The sequence below is a fragment of the Scomber scombrus genome, chromosome 22 (assembly GCF_963691925.1).
Source record: "Scomber scombrus chromosome 22, fScoSco1.1, whole genome shotgun sequence".
NCBI classification, from domain to species: Eukaryota; Metazoa; Chordata; class Actinopteri; order Scombriformes; family Scombridae; genus Scomber; species Scomber scombrus.
Window position 1 is genome coordinate 6,826,682 of NC_084991.1, and position 17,710 is coordinate 6,844,391.

The window sequence follows — 17,710 nt, forward strand, 5'->3', positions numbered from 1 at the left end:
TGTCTAAGGTGGATTTAGAGTGTGTGTGTTATGCTTAATTTTGCATGTGTGTGTATACTTTTGAGTCAACTTGTGCTCCCGTGTGTGTGTGTGTGTGCAATGCTCTTGACACACGAAGCCAAAACACACCACTCTAATTATTGTAAGGTCTGCGTGTGTCTGCACCTCTTGACTGTGAGGTCGGATGAGGGGTCGGAGGTCAGCAGCAGGTTAATGGGATACAGAGCATGTGAGATGGCAGAGGAAAAGACACTATCATATACATCTGTGTATTTGTGTGTTTCAAATTGTGCGTGTTTTTGTTACCTCTTTGGGACCGTCTCCACTATACTAGCCTTGTCAGGACCAGTAGTCGTCATGGGGTCCAAAGCTCCTCATGAGGCAAAACATGATTTCTGATGTACTAGTTCAGGTTAGGAGTAAGGTGTGAATTGAGGTTATGGTTAAGGTTAGGGTTAGGCTACAATGTATGGAGGTCTATGCAATGTCCTAACAAGGATAGCTCTGCAAACGTGTGTGTGTGTGTGTGTGTGTGTGTGTGTGTGTGTGTGTGTGTGTGTGTGTGTGTGTGTGTGTGTGTGTGTGTATCTCCTTGATTCTGCAAACCACATTTGAAATTGACCTTTTTTCATAAATGTGAGTAAAATGAGGTGTTGTTGAAACTACAAACTTAGTGAAGAAACGTGTGTGTGTGTGTGTGTGTGTGTGTGTGTGTGTGTGTGTATGTGTGTGAGTGTACAGAGGGAGAAAGAGCAGCTCCCCGCTGGCAATTAGCCCATTAGCGATGGGATTCAGACCTTGTTAGCTTTTAGCTGCTGCTCAGGTGGAAAGATCACATCAGGTAATCAACCATTATAATCACCCTGGATAGTGTGTGTACATTTATGTGTGTGTGTTCGTGTGTGTGTGTGTGTTCAGTGGGACGGATGGTGAGCGACGGCTGAGCCTCCAACCAAACGTGAAAGCCAAAAAACAAAAGGAAAGCATCTCTTCACACCAGGCAGAACCTTCCTTCCTTCCTTCCTTCCTGGTGTGTGTGTGTGTGTGTGTGTGGAGGGTAAGCTGAATGACAGATGAGGTAGAAAGCCAAAAAAACAAAAACAAATGGAAAAGCTTTTATTTCCTCAAAGCAGGTGTAACCTTCCTTTCTCTCTTCCCGGTGTGTTTTTCTAGTCTTTTTGGTGTGTATCGATGGAGAACGGCATTTTAATGAGTTTTTATGAAAATCTCTTGGTGCATCCAGAACTCCAGTAATGAGCTGCCGATGATGTTTTTGGTTGAGCAGCAGCTCAGCTGTTGGTTCAGTTGGCTCATTATGGAGAATCTGACTGGAGCTTCAGTTCATTTGCATTCACCAGCACTGGAAACCAGTAATATCATGTTAACCAGTAACCAAAAATCACATTGTCCCCTGTCACAAGAGGTGACATCAAGCTACAGATATAATACCTTACATCCAGGGTAAGGATGGGCAGTATGGCTGAAAGGGTTAGGGTTAGGATTTCTAATATTAATATCACATAATGGCAAATACATGCAAAACAACATAAAAAATTATATTAATGTTTTACACTGAATTAGACAAACTGACTACAGATAACCGAAAACCTTAACTAATGTTTAATTTTATATTTAACACAAAAAAAAAACACTTTTTGACACTATATGTGCTTTTGAATATTTTTGGCCAGCTGCAGACTGTCCACTGCCATTAATCCTTGTATTTCAACTCTCTTAAACATTGTCATATTGGACAAGATTGTTTTCACGTTAAATGAAATGTATACTTCTGGTTGTCTCAAATTGTCCCTCGAAGGACGAATAAAGTATTGAGTACTCAGTGTATCAATAATTGAATCTATAGATAATAAATTATAAATGGATGACTTAAAAATGACATCATCTATTGAACTTATTAGTTAGTTATTAGATAAATAAATTAGTAAATGAATAAATGAAATGTACAGTTCCAGTCAAAAAATTTTGGACACACCTTCCTATACACTTGATTGAGAAGGTGTGTCCAAACGTTTGACTGGTACTGCAAATCATTTTGTACTGTATAAAATTGACTGAGTGAACCTTTCATCTGCAGGCTGTGTGGTTATCCACCGTTCTACGATGAAAATGACTCCAAGCTGTTCGAACAGATCCTGAAAGCCGACTATGAGTTTGATGCACCGTACTGGGACGACATATCAGATTCAGGTGAGCCTTCCTCTTCCTCCTCCTCCTCCTCCTCATCCTTTATCTTTACCTTGACCGATTACCCTCTGTCCACCACATGGCACATATGGACCACATACCACCTCTCCATCACGGTTTTCTGACGTCATCTGTCTGGAATGAATGTATGTGAGAATGTGTATGTGGTGTGTGTGTGTGTGTGTGTGTGGGGTCATCAGTCATCAACACAGCCATGTGCAAAGCTCGTCTGACAAACCAATTAAAGACATCAGCTTCGTTTATGGGCATGTGTGGATGAAATGTCACTCTGTGTGCTGTCAGGTACAGCCTTGTGTTTCCAAAAGTGTCTGGTTTCCTCTTAAAACAAACAAAGCAGATGGTGCTCAGAACTAATGGAAATCACCCAACTCAGAGGTATTTTGCAGATTGCTGCTGTTTCGTAAGAGCCTCATAACTCCAATTAGTTTTTTTTCCACCTCTACTGCTGATGCAGTTCTGTGCTGAGACAGAAAAACATCCTAACGTGACTGAAATTTTAATAACCTGTGTATAAGTGCTCCTATTTTCTTTTGTAAGGAGAATGAGTTTGTTTTAGAGAGGCTATTTAAAGTTTGTGTTTGTTTGCTTGTCCAAAGTTTTACGGGGTTTTTTATGTTTTTATTGTTTCTTCCAGCCAAGGATTTTATCGGCAGTCTGATGGAAAAAGATCCATCCAAACGTTTCACCTGTGATCAGGCGCTCAGACACCCCTGGTGAGAAAGACACACACATTCACAGCTGATAAAAAGGCATAAAATCAATACAGGTTTTGATGTGCAGTCAGAAGTGTTAACAGAGAATTTGTGTGTGTGTGTGTGTGTGTGTGTGTCAGGATCGCCGGGGATACGGCTCTCTGCAAGAACATCCACGAGTCCGTCAGTCGGCAGATCAGAAAGAATTTTGCCAAGAGCAAATGGAGGGTAAATTTTGTTTACACCAGTTAATTGCATGTGGTTTTGGCTCTATTGCAGCACACTGTTGTATGCTCCAGTGTAAGTCCTTCGATGATTTTCCGTGTTGTTTGAAGATGAATTACCTGGTAATAAAAACCTGGCCCGACATACAGTCAGAGGTCATCCACTGATGCTCTCAGGACAAGTGAGATTCATCTGCAGACTTGAGGCATATTTCTTTAAAAAGTCTTAGCTCAGGTTGTTGAGAGTACCAGCTTGTGTAATATTTGAACTTCAGATGTTTTTAATGGAAGATGAAGAGCAGGAGAAGAGCGTATCAAGGTACTTTTGTACTGGTGCCAGTTCATTGAAAGCAGATTCTAGTTTGCAAACTTCAAAGCCACTATGAAGTGAAAAATCACCTTTTTTTCTTATATTTTCACTGACATAACATTAAAAAAATTCTATATTATCCCACGCCTACTCCTTCCTTCCAGTGCAGTAACTTCACTTCTCTTTTTGAACAATTCTGGCCTTTCCTACATTTCTCTTACCCTTTAGAATGGATCATTGCTGTTTTGTCCCACTAAAACATCCTATTTAAACAGGAGACATGTCATATAAAAGATGTAAAATGCCCATAAAGTGCTTTTTTCTCTAATTGCATGTAAGAAACTCAGAAATCAAGGCAAATTAAGAGCTCACACTTTCATACTCCTCACTCTCCCTTCTTCTTCCTCTCTCCAGCAAGCGTTCAATGCCACTGCGGTGGTTCGGCACATGAGACGGCTGCAGCTTGGCAGTAGCATGGGGAGCAGCATGGACGCCTCCAACCCGCTGACCAGGCCGGGCCAGGCTCAGAAGCCTGTCCAGAGCCAGGCAGGCCAAATCCAGCCAGCTCAGAGCCAAAACACTGGCCAGGCAGCACAGAGCACCAATTCAGCTGCCAGCAAAACCTCTTCCATAGACAACAACATAGCAGCTCCACGTAAGGAATGTGAGTATGGGTTGGTTGTTTCAGTGGCACTACAAAGACAAGAGAACATATGTGCATCAGCAAAAGTACTGCTGCTCCAAACAGCAGTTGTCATATATTGCTCATCAAATGTAATTAGCCTTTTAAGATTAGTATTTATGCATGTTGAAGTTGAGTGATATTCCATATAGAGAGTTAAGATGGAACTTTATGGTTTATTTGACCCCCTCCAAAACCAAAAATACAAGAGCAAAGGTGTAAGGATAACACTATGTTTTTCTGTCTTATCATGAGCTGCAAATGTTAGCATGTTTACACTTCATATAACATAATTAGTCTGTGGTGTAGTATGTCCCCTTTTTTGTGGAGGCTGGTCCTGGATGATACTATATGAGAGGATAGGCTAATGTTAGCAGCTCTGTCCTGCTCTTAACTGGCTTTACTTTGGGGGCATAAAAGAAACCTCTTGCTTGTCCAGGTATGTAAGCAGCAGCTTGAGCCTCAGTCATGCTTGTAGCAATTGCATATTTAACACACTTTTAGGTTCCCATTTTAAAAGACATCAGATTAAAATATTAAAGTCAGCTCGATGACAGCCTTTTCTTATCTTTTCTTTTTTAAATGCTTTCAATTTTAAATTTTTGTATGGACAGAGAACATATGGGGTTTGGGACAATATAGCACCCTCAATACAATTTAAAAAAAAGTATAGGTACGGTAATAATGCTTTTTTTTCATAATGCCTTTAAAAGACTCAGACAGAAAGAAGAAAAATAGCTACACATTTGGTGATTGTAATTAAGCTATTTTTCTCAGTATTTTTGAATAGGGCCTTTTTTTATTTTTTTTTATCCTAAATGTTAGCCTAATTAGCTAGCTACAATCTCCTAGCAAAAACTCTCATTTTAGGAACCCATTCTTTAAAATTAAGGTTTTTTTTAGGTGGTAAATTTGTCATCTGTCATCATTGTAAGCTACATATGTGCCATGCAGGAACAGAAAGCTTGACGATGTGGCAACCGTAGCTAGCTAAGGAGGCTGTGGTTTAGCTTACTAGCAATGACAGGACAATAAAACATTTGCTACGTTGTTAATCAAACTGCTGACTCCTCCCTCTCAGGTGTAACCACACCAGCCACGCCCTGCAGCCTGGCATCTGCAGCCTCTTCTCCTGCTGCGGGGGCTGAGCTGAGCCGGCCACATCCCTCAGTGGTCCCCGCCCCAGTGCTGACGGAGACCAAGTGACGCCAGGTCCCGCGGGGAACCAGCTGGGAGGCCACAGCGCTGTGAGGCAGAGAGACGGTAAAGAGATGAAGGACGACAGGAGAGGAAGAAAATCACCCTCTTCTCCGTCCTTCGCTCTCCTCACTGCACTCCTTCTTCGATGCGCCCCCCAGCCAGTTCCCCGTCCTGCTCCCGAGAGAGCAGAGGACTTAACCTCCATCCCACTGATTCAAGCCACACAGCGCCATACTGTACGCCCACCACCCAACCACCTGGACGCTGTGTTGGATCCCTCCTGCCACAGCAACCACACAGCCACTGACTGTCACTGAGGATGTTTGTGAAGCCAGCTGTAATTGGTTACAGCTAACTGTAACGATTACTGGGCGTTCGCTGCTCCAATCTTGAGCAGTAATTGGTGGTTCATGGTAGGGCCGGTCGCACTCTATCATGTCATTCAATGTCAGTCAACATCAACTTCCCTCCTGAATCTGGTCTTTCCGGCAACACTTTATTTAGCTTTTTTCCAACTTAGGTTTGACTATTGGCAACTGGATTGTTTTATTTTTTATTAATATTACTGTTAATTTTAAAGGTGGTATGCGTAACTTTTAAAAGAAAACATGTCATGGTCAAATTGATAATGCTACATTGGTATAATTACTGTAAATATATTAGACCATAGTCGAGATGATTGGTCGCCTCTACCTCATGCTAATTAACAGCTACTGGTCGTGCAAGCATTTCTCTAAAATGGGACTCCATTTCCCATAATCCTGTTGCTTTAGCTCTGAGTGGTAAAAAGCATTCACAATTTAGTAACATCCAAATCTGACCTGGTGGCTGTGTAATGTGCAGAGAAGAGGCGTGATGAATTCGTTGGTTTACACTCATTTTACTAATGTGACAATGATTTATTCGTATTAAAATGCTACCCATAGCACCTTTAAAATCTTTTATATGGGCTTGTTTGTTTGTTTGTGCTTTAAGAAGTGCTTTAAAAGTACCATACGACTGTTGAGATGTGGAAACATGAGTTAGCGCTTTATCTATTTTGCACAGAGAGGGTCAGATACGTTCTCAGATACAGATTTAACCGCCATCCACCTATATTTATCAGACAGAGAGTAGAGATTGTAAACCTTTATAAAGAGTGGATGTCAGAGCATTGTACAGCTTCTTTATTGTCTGAAAGAATCTGAGTTGTTTATTATTTTCTTACTTTATAAGACTTTTATAACAATCACCCTTTAAGGGACACATACAGGTTACTATGAAACATGCAGCAGGTTTAGGTTGGTAGAGGATAGGATAGGAATTTAGAGGTACATGTTTACTGGAAAACTGCCTCCAGTTGAGAATGTTTGTGACTACACGATACCTTGCCATTTGACTTCCCAAACTAAGGAGCAGCAAGCAGCACAATGAAGTTTCTAGGTGGCTTAAATGTATCAGTTAGAAACAATCTATGAGATATTTAACTGCGTGGCACATGGTTTTCTTGAGATTATTTGGCTTTTGTTGAGTCAAAATTCAAGATGGAAAAGCTGTTGCCTGCTGCCTACCTTCCCCATCTGATGAAGCCATGATCTCACCTTGTATCATCAAGCTGCACCCAGTTCAGTAGTGCTCAGGGAAAACTGCAGCTGTACTGTGTGCTGGAGAATACTGCTTTCCTGTCAGTGTCTTCGTTCCAGGCGTCGTGGCATCACAGTTAATGATTCAGGGCTGAATATGTTAGCTGTGTCTTTATTGTAGTGTTGTAGTGACTTGTGACTTAAATATTGAAGACTTAGACTTAGGTTCAGATTGTCCCACCATTACTCCCAAGTTTTGGACCCCATCATGTTATGTGATGTGCCCAACTTGTTACATTATTTGGCCAACAGTTTCTGTTGATACAAACCTGGAACAATGCAGCTGAGTTATTTGCTTGACCAAATTGGACAGAGCCACTAAAACATGATAGAAGAAGCCCTGGTCCTTGCTGTACCCTGCCTTTATGACCCAAATGCAGGCGGTTATCGTGAGCAAACCAAAATGCAAGGCTAGGTTTGCATAGTTCTGCGTACTTCTAGTACATTTGAAAAACAAGTTCACTTTTAGCCAATTTCTGGGCTTCCGAGGTTTCCGTTTGGAAACAAATGGAATGACTTTCCACAGATTGGAAACTTCTTTTCAGCTGATCCACTAAGTTTAATTCGATCTCAGTGGAACTAAGACTTAACCTGACCTTCTCGTGACTCAGACAAATAGTAGCTTACAGTAGGTTGTAAAGGCCTTTTACAGTAACTCAGAAAGCAGAGCTGTACAACGTTGGGTGCTCATTCACACATATCAGATTGTCATGTCTTTATTAAATGCAATTTTAACTATCCCTTTATTGTGAATCGTAGCCAAAGACTAGTGCTAGGTACGAAGAACATTTGGTACAACTCGCTGAATTAGTCACAGCTGAACTAGTCAATTATGAAGCTGTTCAAGACACAAGTGAAATAAAGCTAAGGGCTGAACTCCAGCTGCAAATTAATCTGGAGAGAAAGTTATAGATCTTCAATCCCTTGCTAGTAAGTTGCCACCTGCCTTTTTTTAAAAATATATACTTTCATCTCTTCTTCCCAGAGTGCTGCTGAAGAGTATCTGCAAATTTTTCATAGTGCGTGTTGATGGCGTGCCAGGTGGCTATGAGCCCACATCTGGATAAAAGCAGATTAGAGTTCACTGCATTGGTCTATGTGTTAAGCTCCAACTATCTTGGACTAGAGTTGACGAAACAACCCACAACGACATTTGTGAATCTGTCTCTGTCCTTTCTCACATTTCCAGCGTGTTTGGATTGTCTGCTTTTTCCCTGCGTTCTTTTTCGGTTTTACAAGACTGTCAGTTACTTTAGGAGATATTGTTTCTTGTCATAGTTGTTTTTTGAAAGTAAATATTTATGCAAATGTTGTTTAAAGCTACTGTATGTAAGATTTAAATATTTCTGACTTTGATGCCCTCTGGTGGTAATATTTAAAAAAACATTGTGGTAGCCAGCAAGAGGCTTTTTCCACAGCAGACATTTAAACTTGTCGCAGCAAGAGAAGCACAGGTGTTGATAATAACATTAAAATGGCTCTGTTCTTTTCAAGTGTCCCAGTAAGTCATTGAAAGTGTGACAGTGAGCCAGCATGTGGAGTACCAGGACCCTGAAACTGAAGCAGCTAAATGGAATTCGGCCTTCATGAATTTCCTTATTTACACCTGTGCCTTTCCTACTGTGACACAGCAAAATGTCTCCTGTGAAAAAGGCCTCTGAACCTTCTCATTGTACTCCATTGAACTCTTTGGACTCCACATACACATATACACACACTCCATATTAGATACATCGTTGTTCAAGCATGTAAGCATATATTATAGATTTTCTGGATGTGGTGACAGCACTGATCAATCACTTATTGTCCTTGCAGAGACTGATGACCTGTTTTAGATCCTTTTTACATTTTAGGCAAATTGGCTGAAAACATTGTAACTTTATTAATGTTATGCTGGAAATTTAATTGTCTAGTAGTAAAATAGTCTTGATACCTGTATAAGCAAAGTAATATGACACCTTGAATTGCAGTATAAACTCTTAAGGATTATTTTGCTTTTTTAAATGTGCACGTGTCAAAGCAGTCACACAGAAAGAGGAACCTTTAGTGTTTCTTACTGAATTATAACACCAATGTGTCTCCACTGCACGACTACACAGTTCATTTTTCAGAAATTTGTGTTTATTCTTCTTTCTTTTTTTCACTGGGGTCTTGTGTTTTATTTTTCTCAGAGGAAACTAACCCCGCTTTTTTAATTTATGTAAACCTGCATTACTGAGGGGAACTTCAAACCATGTAAGGGCTTTCTTCCAATGGTCACCTTAATCTAATTATTCACTGTAACCATGTATACAGTACATACCCATTGATTGCTATGCATTTTTTTAAATACATTTTTCTTGGATGTGGGAGTAGGAAACACGAAGGAAACAACATCAGCAGTTAGAGTCAAGAAAAAAGATTCAATTTGTGGGTAATCAGTCATCACTATTATTATTGAGTGAGCTACATTGTGAAAGTGGTGTACCGAATTTTTCTCCGGCACAAATATGTTAATGAATTATCAGCCAACACTGTAAGAATATCTTTCATTAAATGTGATGTTGTCCACTTCAGTCTGGACATTTGGGTTTACGAATGTGCTGTGAGGCAGAGGGAGGGTTCAGGGGCTCTTCTGTGGTTTTGTGTCTGCTGTTTTTGTTTTATCGAAAGCTTGCTATAAAGAGAGAGAGATAAAGTTTTCTGAATGAATCTTTCCATATTTAAGATGCTACTGTAAATAGATTGTGAATATAAATGATCATTTTCAAGATAATATTTACGAATGTTTTACTGTTCAGGCATGTGTGAGTGAATAAGTGAGTGAGTGTGTGTCGAGGGAAGTTGATTGTATCTTTATGGAATGTTTAATGTTTAAAAAAAAAGAAGAAAAAAAAGCTAATTTCCCCTTTATTCCCCACTGCAGTTTGCTTTCATATACTGTCCAGCACTGTGTGACTGCCATATGCAGAGCTGCACAGTGCAGTTTAATGCCATCAGTGTTCCAGCACCACTTCAGTGTCAGTTCAACTACAAGTGAAAGCATCGTTTACTGAACTCAGGCTTACGTTTTTTGCCATTCTAAAGGAAGAAATCCAAAGCTGTGACCGACTCAGAAACACACTGTTAAGGACGTGGGGCGGCTAGGATCCGCTCTCGTCTGCTCTTCCCCCTTTGAGCTCACACACCCCGGACCTTTTTCTAACACTACGCAGAAGACGCTGCCGAAGCGCATCGTCACAAAAGATGAAAGCACAAGCATGTCGGGAAAAGTGCTTCAAAAATTCAAAGTCACCATGAGTGTTCGCATAATCTTATATGCCCTTGTATGATGTTAATATCTCTGTATTATGTAAAGATGTACACAGGTTGAGATGCCCGAGTCCTAGAAAAACCTGAGTTTTGCTCAGTGGCAAATTGGAGTTTCAGTTCTACAAACAGTTTGGAGGCAGATATAATCCTATTGGTTAATGTAACCTAGCTAAGTGGCATGAATGTTGCCTTAATGCTGCTCATTAAAGTAATATTCCTGGCACGAAAATAATTTACTGATTCAGCTTTTTTATTTTTGTTGTATCGAGTGACAAAAAGTGTATTCATTGTTTTAGAGCAGTGTTTTTGTAAAAATAGTGTATGTTTTGGTTTCCAGTGGTTGTCACGTTAGCTACAATTCTGACTGTTGCGACCATGCTAAAATTGCCTCAGCCTAGCGCTGTACTTGGGGGCTTACACTAATGTGGCAAAGAAACTGGTCTTTTTTTGTTTTTAAATCAACATTAATGATGTTTTTTAACTTTTTAATTAATTGATGAGTACTTTAGCTTACTTACTTAGCTGGCTAGCTATCGTTTTATGTCTCATTGAAGGTCAGTTAGGCTAACGTAGATAACTTTGCATAGCTAAAGCCTAGAGCATTTTCTTTAACCCAGAGAGGCCTATCACTAACTCTGCCTTCTTAAAAGTAGAGTACACGTAACTATTGACTATGTATTTTATGTACTAATTTACCCGATAGATGTTTATTTTACAGTTTATATTTGCTAAATTGGCTAAGCTTTATTGTGATGTCATGTGATTGTTAGACTAGACTCAGAAGTTTACTCCAAAGTGTTTCAATATGAGCAGGCCTGATTTGTCACCAAATGCTTTGGCAATCACAATATTAGCATTTTCTGTCATTTACTGAAAACGTCTATATCAGTAAATATAATATATAATAATATTAGCATCAGTAAATCTAGCTGTGTTTCACTGATGTGAAAAACGGACCACCATCCATCTTAATCATTGACAGAAGCTCTGTCTTTGAGAATTGTTTGTAGGACTTAAACTCTGAACATGCTGCTTGTTGGGACCTAATGTTTCCCTGTTGGTGTCATCGTCCAGAGCCGGCTGTTTTAGCTGGCTGTATTTACTCTCTGCATGTGACCACAACAAACTCCCATCTTGTGCACCGTCGTCGTACCGACGACACCCTCATGTCTCAGAGCGGGGTTTTGCCTGCTGCACTTATTGTGCTGTGATGATGATGATGAAGATGACTTTCTGTTAATGGGGCTTGTATATCCGATGCCTTCGACAATCATGTGCACATATCAGAGTTACCATGATGACACAGGCCAGAGCGACTGATTGTGTTTCATTTCTCTTTCTCCTGGAATAAATCCTGAATGATCATAACACCTTCTTGTGTGTCTTTTGTGCATGAGCATGTGTGCCTGCAGATAAAACAATGGCACATTTCACATGATTGCCATGATTGGCCAAAATGTTTCCTACATGTGAACATTTGTGTTTCCGTCCCTGCTTTGTGTACTCAGTATTTCAACACTTAAACCCTCCAGGATATAAAGGAGACACCAGACACTCTTTACCACTTTGATTGACATGTAGCCTGCTATATGCCCCACATATGGGGTATTGCAGATGTTTAGCAGACAGAAGACAGATGTTGCAAATACTCACTTCAGATGTTGTCTTTACTAGCACATGTTGGGATACTTAACTAGGGTAAAACCATTAAAACACACTGTCTACAGATGTTATTTTTCCCTTATAAAATGCATTCAACAGATGCTCTTTTGGTTTACACTCCAGTATCACCAATTGAATAACTGCTTAGCTAGAATTAAGAGTTCAGTAAGAGTTCAGATAAAAACAAATGAAGAGACCACTTACCAGTGTTTTTCTGTGGCAACAATTTCGAAATTTCCTTCCAAAGATTGTTCCAGCACAACAACAGCTGATTGTTTTGAATGAATTTCAAGTCTGATGATGCTCTGTATTTTACTTATTGTCCATAAATTTAAAAATGCTGCTACAGCTTTACTTGGTCTGGTATGATCAGTAGTTAGTTGTTGCTAATATCAACTAATCTTTGTCAACTTTCGATGGATGCTGCTGTGTTACTGATGTTAGTTAGTTGCTAACTTTTACTATTACCATTACTATCATGTAACTGGCGCCCGTGGCCACAGTTTTGACTGATAAGCAAAAGTTACATAGTCTTGCTTTAAGTGGGTATTAGTAGGTATTAGCTAAAGCCATCAAATCTGTGGTAAAGAATAATAGTTAATAAAAATAAATAATCTTATTTGAAAAATCCAGATCAGAGAATCATTGGAAGATGTTAAACCTGTTGTATTGACTGGCATGGAGCTGGTGGGAGAAGTTACATATTCTTTTACCACTTGTGCATTGGATCTGAATGTACAACTGCGTTACAACAAAATGAACATATCCATAACACAGGCTCTACTCAGATAGAACCAAGAACACCTTTTGTATTTTCTTTTTTAAAGTTTTATTATTCAAATCTGACTGCTAGAGTGTTTCCATATTCTACGGTATGATTTTTGGCAGCAGCTAATTAGAGTAATCCTCATCTGTTTGGCTGGACAATGAGTCAAAACTAGTAAATCCAGCTGTTTCATTCATTTTCTCTCTACCCTCTTCTTTTTACCTTGTAGCTTAGGACAACGCAACTATCAGTTGCTTCTCCCTTTTGATTTATTCTGTGCTTGGTGGGAATTCCAAAGTCTATTTGTTTTACTGGGTCGTAAATTTAGTGCAAAAACTGAAACGTTGTCAACTCAGTGGTCACAGTTTCACCTGATTTTGTGATGCGTACAACAAATACGCATCTGTTTCTTTGCCTCTCAAAATCCCCAAGAGTAACAGGACGCCACCGCTGTGTGTGTTTTTGATTTTGTAAGCTTCTGTTTGTGCTACCTGCATTATATCTGAACACACCTTAGGAGAAAGTGGGTTAATCTGTGTAGCAGTAATATGTTGAAACATTTCAGGTTACTTCCTGTCTCTATATGTTCTCTCCACAGTTTTGAGTGCTTAATGGAATATGCTTTAAATGATGTTGATAAGTTAACTTGAAGGTTTGCTCATCACAGTTAATATTGGTCCTTTATTAGCAGTGTTTGGCCTGTTGGGGCTTAATGTGATTCAAGTCATCACACTTCCTCTGCTTTTCCCTTCGTCTCAGTTGGAGATTTTCCTCCCGACTGTCTTTCCAGCTCGGTTCAGGATAGAGGAACACACACACACACACACACACACACACACACACACACACACACACACACACACACACACACACACACACACACACACACACCCCAAATGCATCAGCTCATTCAAAATTATTCATCCTTCTCACAGACACACACACACTGAAATGAAAATTGTGAAATCAAAGTATCTCACATCCGTTTGACACTTATTCCCAATACTCACAGTCACACATACACACACGGAAAAGCCAGCAGAATTGAATTTCTGTTCAATCAAAATTACCCAAGACTTTCACACACACACAGACACACACAAACGGTGCTTGTTGATGTTGGCTGTCAAACTGTAAGTCACTGATCCCTCTTGCTTCTTAAACTGATTTCTCCTCATCTTTAATTCAGGGCTTCGCCGTCCCCGGTTACCCCTCTTTTCTTCTTCAGCCCCTCTCCCGCTGCAGGACCCCCCCCCCCCTTTCCGCCTTCTCTCTTGTTGTTTTGTTCTTTACCAAGCAGCATATTAAGTATATTCCATGAATCTAATTGCAGGATCATCTGAAACAGTGAGATAACACTGGGGTCTCTCAGGAAATTGAGGTGGGATTTTTACATGCTGTGGAATTGGAAGTGAGCGCAGAGCATCCGTATCATTTGGACAGACAGTTCTAAATGCAAACAGCAGGAGGGTGATGTGATGTTTCCCTCCACTGCCCCCAAAAACCTAAACTATACTTTGGGCACTGTGGTACACCAGCAATGGGAAAGGACAAGGCTTTAGTACAAGGTTATATTTATCTAATTGCAGGTACAGAACTCTCAACAGCATCTCCTCTAAAAAAAAAAAAAGAGCAGATAAAAACACTTGCAGCTTTTATTCTGGCAGGTGGCAAGTGGATACAAGCTAAGGTGTTCATTATGCAGCAGCATGTTAGTGTAGCTACCTAAATCATGCTGTGTTGTCAGCAACATGTTAAGTGTAAATTACAGCTTGCTCACTCAACACTTAGACATGCCTGTATTGATGTTAGACAAACATTAATATTAACTGTCTAATGTTGGTTGAATTTGGAACACTGCAAACCAAGCAGCCTATAATAAAGATAAAAACACCTAGTCAGCTGTTTAGGACTGTGTTTGTTTATTTTCTGTTCATCTTTACTATCTCTCCTGTCATTGCAAATCTTGCCACTCCCTTTCCTGCAATCACCTGATTCCCCTCACCTGAGCTTCCCTGCCCTCTTCCACTGCTGGCCCTCATCATCATCATCAGTCTCCCACTCAGTCTCCCTTTCATATACTGCCCTTCTTCAGTTGCTCCTTGTCAGATAGTCAAGCAGATAGTCTTGACTGTTCTATTCTGCCTGAGACGCTCTTGTATGTGATAGAGGTTTTTGGACCTTTTATCTTTAAGAGGAAGCCTGAGACGATCTTGTAATAGTGTTTTTGGACACTTGATTTTCATCTGAATTCGTGCTTTTGGGTCCAGCACCTTCTGAGATATTACAGTGTCCAGTAAAATTCAATCATACTCTGTTTGTTGCTGCAGCACCTTTTAAGTTTTTTCTTGGAGAGTAGGCAGAATCCTCATTGGATGCAGTTTGGTGATCTTGTGATATCATTATCTCTAAAATTCAGCTGCCTCGCAAGGTAAGCTGAAGAGTATAAGTTTGACAAATGGAGAAAAATCTTGGTGTGGAGTTACACATGAGTGACTCTCAGGTTTTGAATTGCATTGTGGGTGATGTAGGCCTCTGCTGCATCAGTTTTTAAACTTTTCAAAGTCCATCATGAATCCTTCAGTGCTATATCAGAGCAATGCTAAATTTGTGGCGTAGCAAAGTCCGAGCAGCCACAAGGATCTGGTCTTTTACAGCTCACTCAAAAAGGAGAACCTTCTCTATCCAACTGTATAACCATTTACTATAAATCAATGAATTGACACAAGTCTTTCTGACCTGATGTTTAGAATTCCTGTAAAGTACTTTTAAAGAAAACCAATGCATACATGTGTTTCAGTATCATGCATTGATGACCAAAGTTCAAGTCTCTGCAAACTGACTCTGATAGCGTACTAAAATGAACGATACCCAATGGGCCCCCCGGTATAGGGAGGGAAAACTCATTTAAAAGTTGCAGCGCCCCTTGCATTAATTAGGAAATAGCTGGATATAATACAGCACTGATGATACTTTCCCACAACTGACCACATCTCAACAAATTTGCAACACGCAGTCTGTAATTTACACATCAACTCTCACATTAAATTTGACATCTTTCACTTCTCAGATCAGACTAAATGCTTTCAACCCACAAATGAGCATGCCAGAGCTCAGCAAGACTCACAAATGAATCTGCAATTTATGACCGACAATCATTAAACATTATGCTGCCACCATTTGCAATCTGTGTGTAAACAGTTCTGGCAAATCGCTTTCATTAAGTATCCCCCAGAGTGATATATGTATTCTTTTAGTATTCCTCACCTCATCATCACATAGCGTTCTGATTGTGTTTCTCCCGCCAGCAATTCAGCTTTTGATGAATGTGTTCATCAGAATTTCTCTCTGCATCCTCTCATTTTGTCGTGTTCTGGTGTGATGTGTTTTCCTTGCGGTCACTGTGGTCTCGTGATGTAACGGCTGCTCGCCTCCCTCCGGAGCTTTTGGTTTTCCAGGCTGAATTAGAGGAATATTTCAGGGGCGTCCTGCTGTTCAGAACACTGCTGCCCACACAAACACATTCCATTCACTTGATGGACCAGACACACACACACACACACACACACACACACACACACACACACACAAACACACACACACACACACACACACACACACATACTTTCTCTCCCCAAATACTACACATATACACATATCTCTTCTGACCTTAACCTCTCTTAACACTCACTGCGTGATGCTGGAGAGCTTAGCTCAACCACTGTGTGCGTGTGTGTGTGTGTGTGTGTGTGTGTGTGTGTGTGTCTATTTATTTTTTTGTACTCCAGTGATCCAGATGTTCATAATTTACTTCAAAACATTGTCACATTCACATTGGCGTTCAATCCAAATGTAATTTTATATGCAGAAAAATATTCGTTAAAAGAAAAAAACCTTCACATACAAGCTGATGTTTCATCATCACTATAGCAACAACAGACTAATAAATGAACCTCGTCTTCTCAGACATCCCAGAATCTCATTCTCGGTCACTGCAATCAAACTGTCATTTGAAAAAATAGCTGATTAATCACAGTATCATTAAAATTAAATGTCATGTCTCTTATTATTGTTCCATTAGGCCGTAGTTGTCATTGTTTGGCTGCAGAAGCTTGTCATACGCTATATGTGAAAAAAAGCGGAAAAAATTAAAGATTACAAATTTAGTTTGTTGGAAAGTGTGTTAAAAACTGGGGTAGATCAAGTTTGAAAAATGTGGGTAATTTTCCATCTGGGAAGGGTCTGAAAGATGCTATCAAGTTGCTTTATGGGAAGTGTAGGATCCTGGGTTATTTGAGAGCGTGACTCATAGTGAGAACTAAAAATCTGAATATCTCGGTCTCTGCTGCTTCAATTTTGACCATTCCAGTTTTTTACTGTCTCTCACAAGACCCTCGACATTACGAACGTACCAAAATAAATCACTGAAGTACCCCTTTAAAGGGCTTTGTAAAGGGGTAGTGTGTCACTTCCATAAGAGCTAGACATAAGAAAGAATGGTTAAAAATTGATTCAGCGTAGGTCAAGATATCTTTTTTTTTTTTTGTCCCTGGCTTGGATCAGCCTCCAAACACCTATCCTAAGATCCTACACTTCCCAGAATGCATGCTATAGCATCTTTCATCAGACCATCGCTGCCCTCTGTTCAGGCTTTATGTTAAAATTTTGAAGTCTGACAAAAAGCCAGATGACATCACTTGAGTACATTTCTGACTGGGACTGGTCATAGCTCTTCCAGAGCCACACAAGACATCATATTACAGGTTTCACATGCTGCGTAATACTCCCTGCTGCTAGTAAATTGTCTTGCACATCTTAAATAGATGACGTGTCCTTTTAACTAAATTCTTAGCTCTTATCGTCTTGAACCAGCACAAGCAGAGCCATTGTTTATTCTCTCTACTCAATCATTCAGCTAAATGGCAAACACAATAACACGTCACTCTTTGCACTCCAATAATCTCCCGCCGTGCTTTGTGTTGGAGCACAGAAACACTCTATCGCTCTATCCTGCTATATGCGATCACGGCCTGAG

At 40.1% G+C, this 17,710-nt stretch overlaps 2 protein-coding genes across 2 annotated transcripts in view; both read left to right on the plus strand.

The window, feature by feature from the left end:
• camk1da (calcium/calmodulin-dependent protein kinase 1Da) overlaps window positions 1-5,340 on the plus strand; it is a 59,930-nt gene extending 54,590 nt beyond the window's left edge. The window contains exons 7-11 of the mRNA XM_062443759.1: window positions 2,096-2,208; window positions 2,861-2,939; window positions 3,059-3,146; window positions 3,867-4,116; window positions 5,216-5,340. Coding sequence (XP_062299743.1) covers window positions 2,096-2,208; window positions 2,861-2,939; window positions 3,059-3,146; window positions 3,867-4,116; window positions 5,216-5,340 — 655 coding nt within the window. The remainder of the gene's footprint in view (window positions 1-2,095; window positions 2,209-2,860; window positions 2,940-3,058; window positions 3,147-3,866; window positions 4,117-5,215) is intronic.
• optn (optineurin) overlaps window positions 1-17,710 on the plus strand; it is a 413,618-nt gene that overhangs the window by 376,584 nt on the left and 19,324 nt on the right. The window lies entirely within an intron of this gene.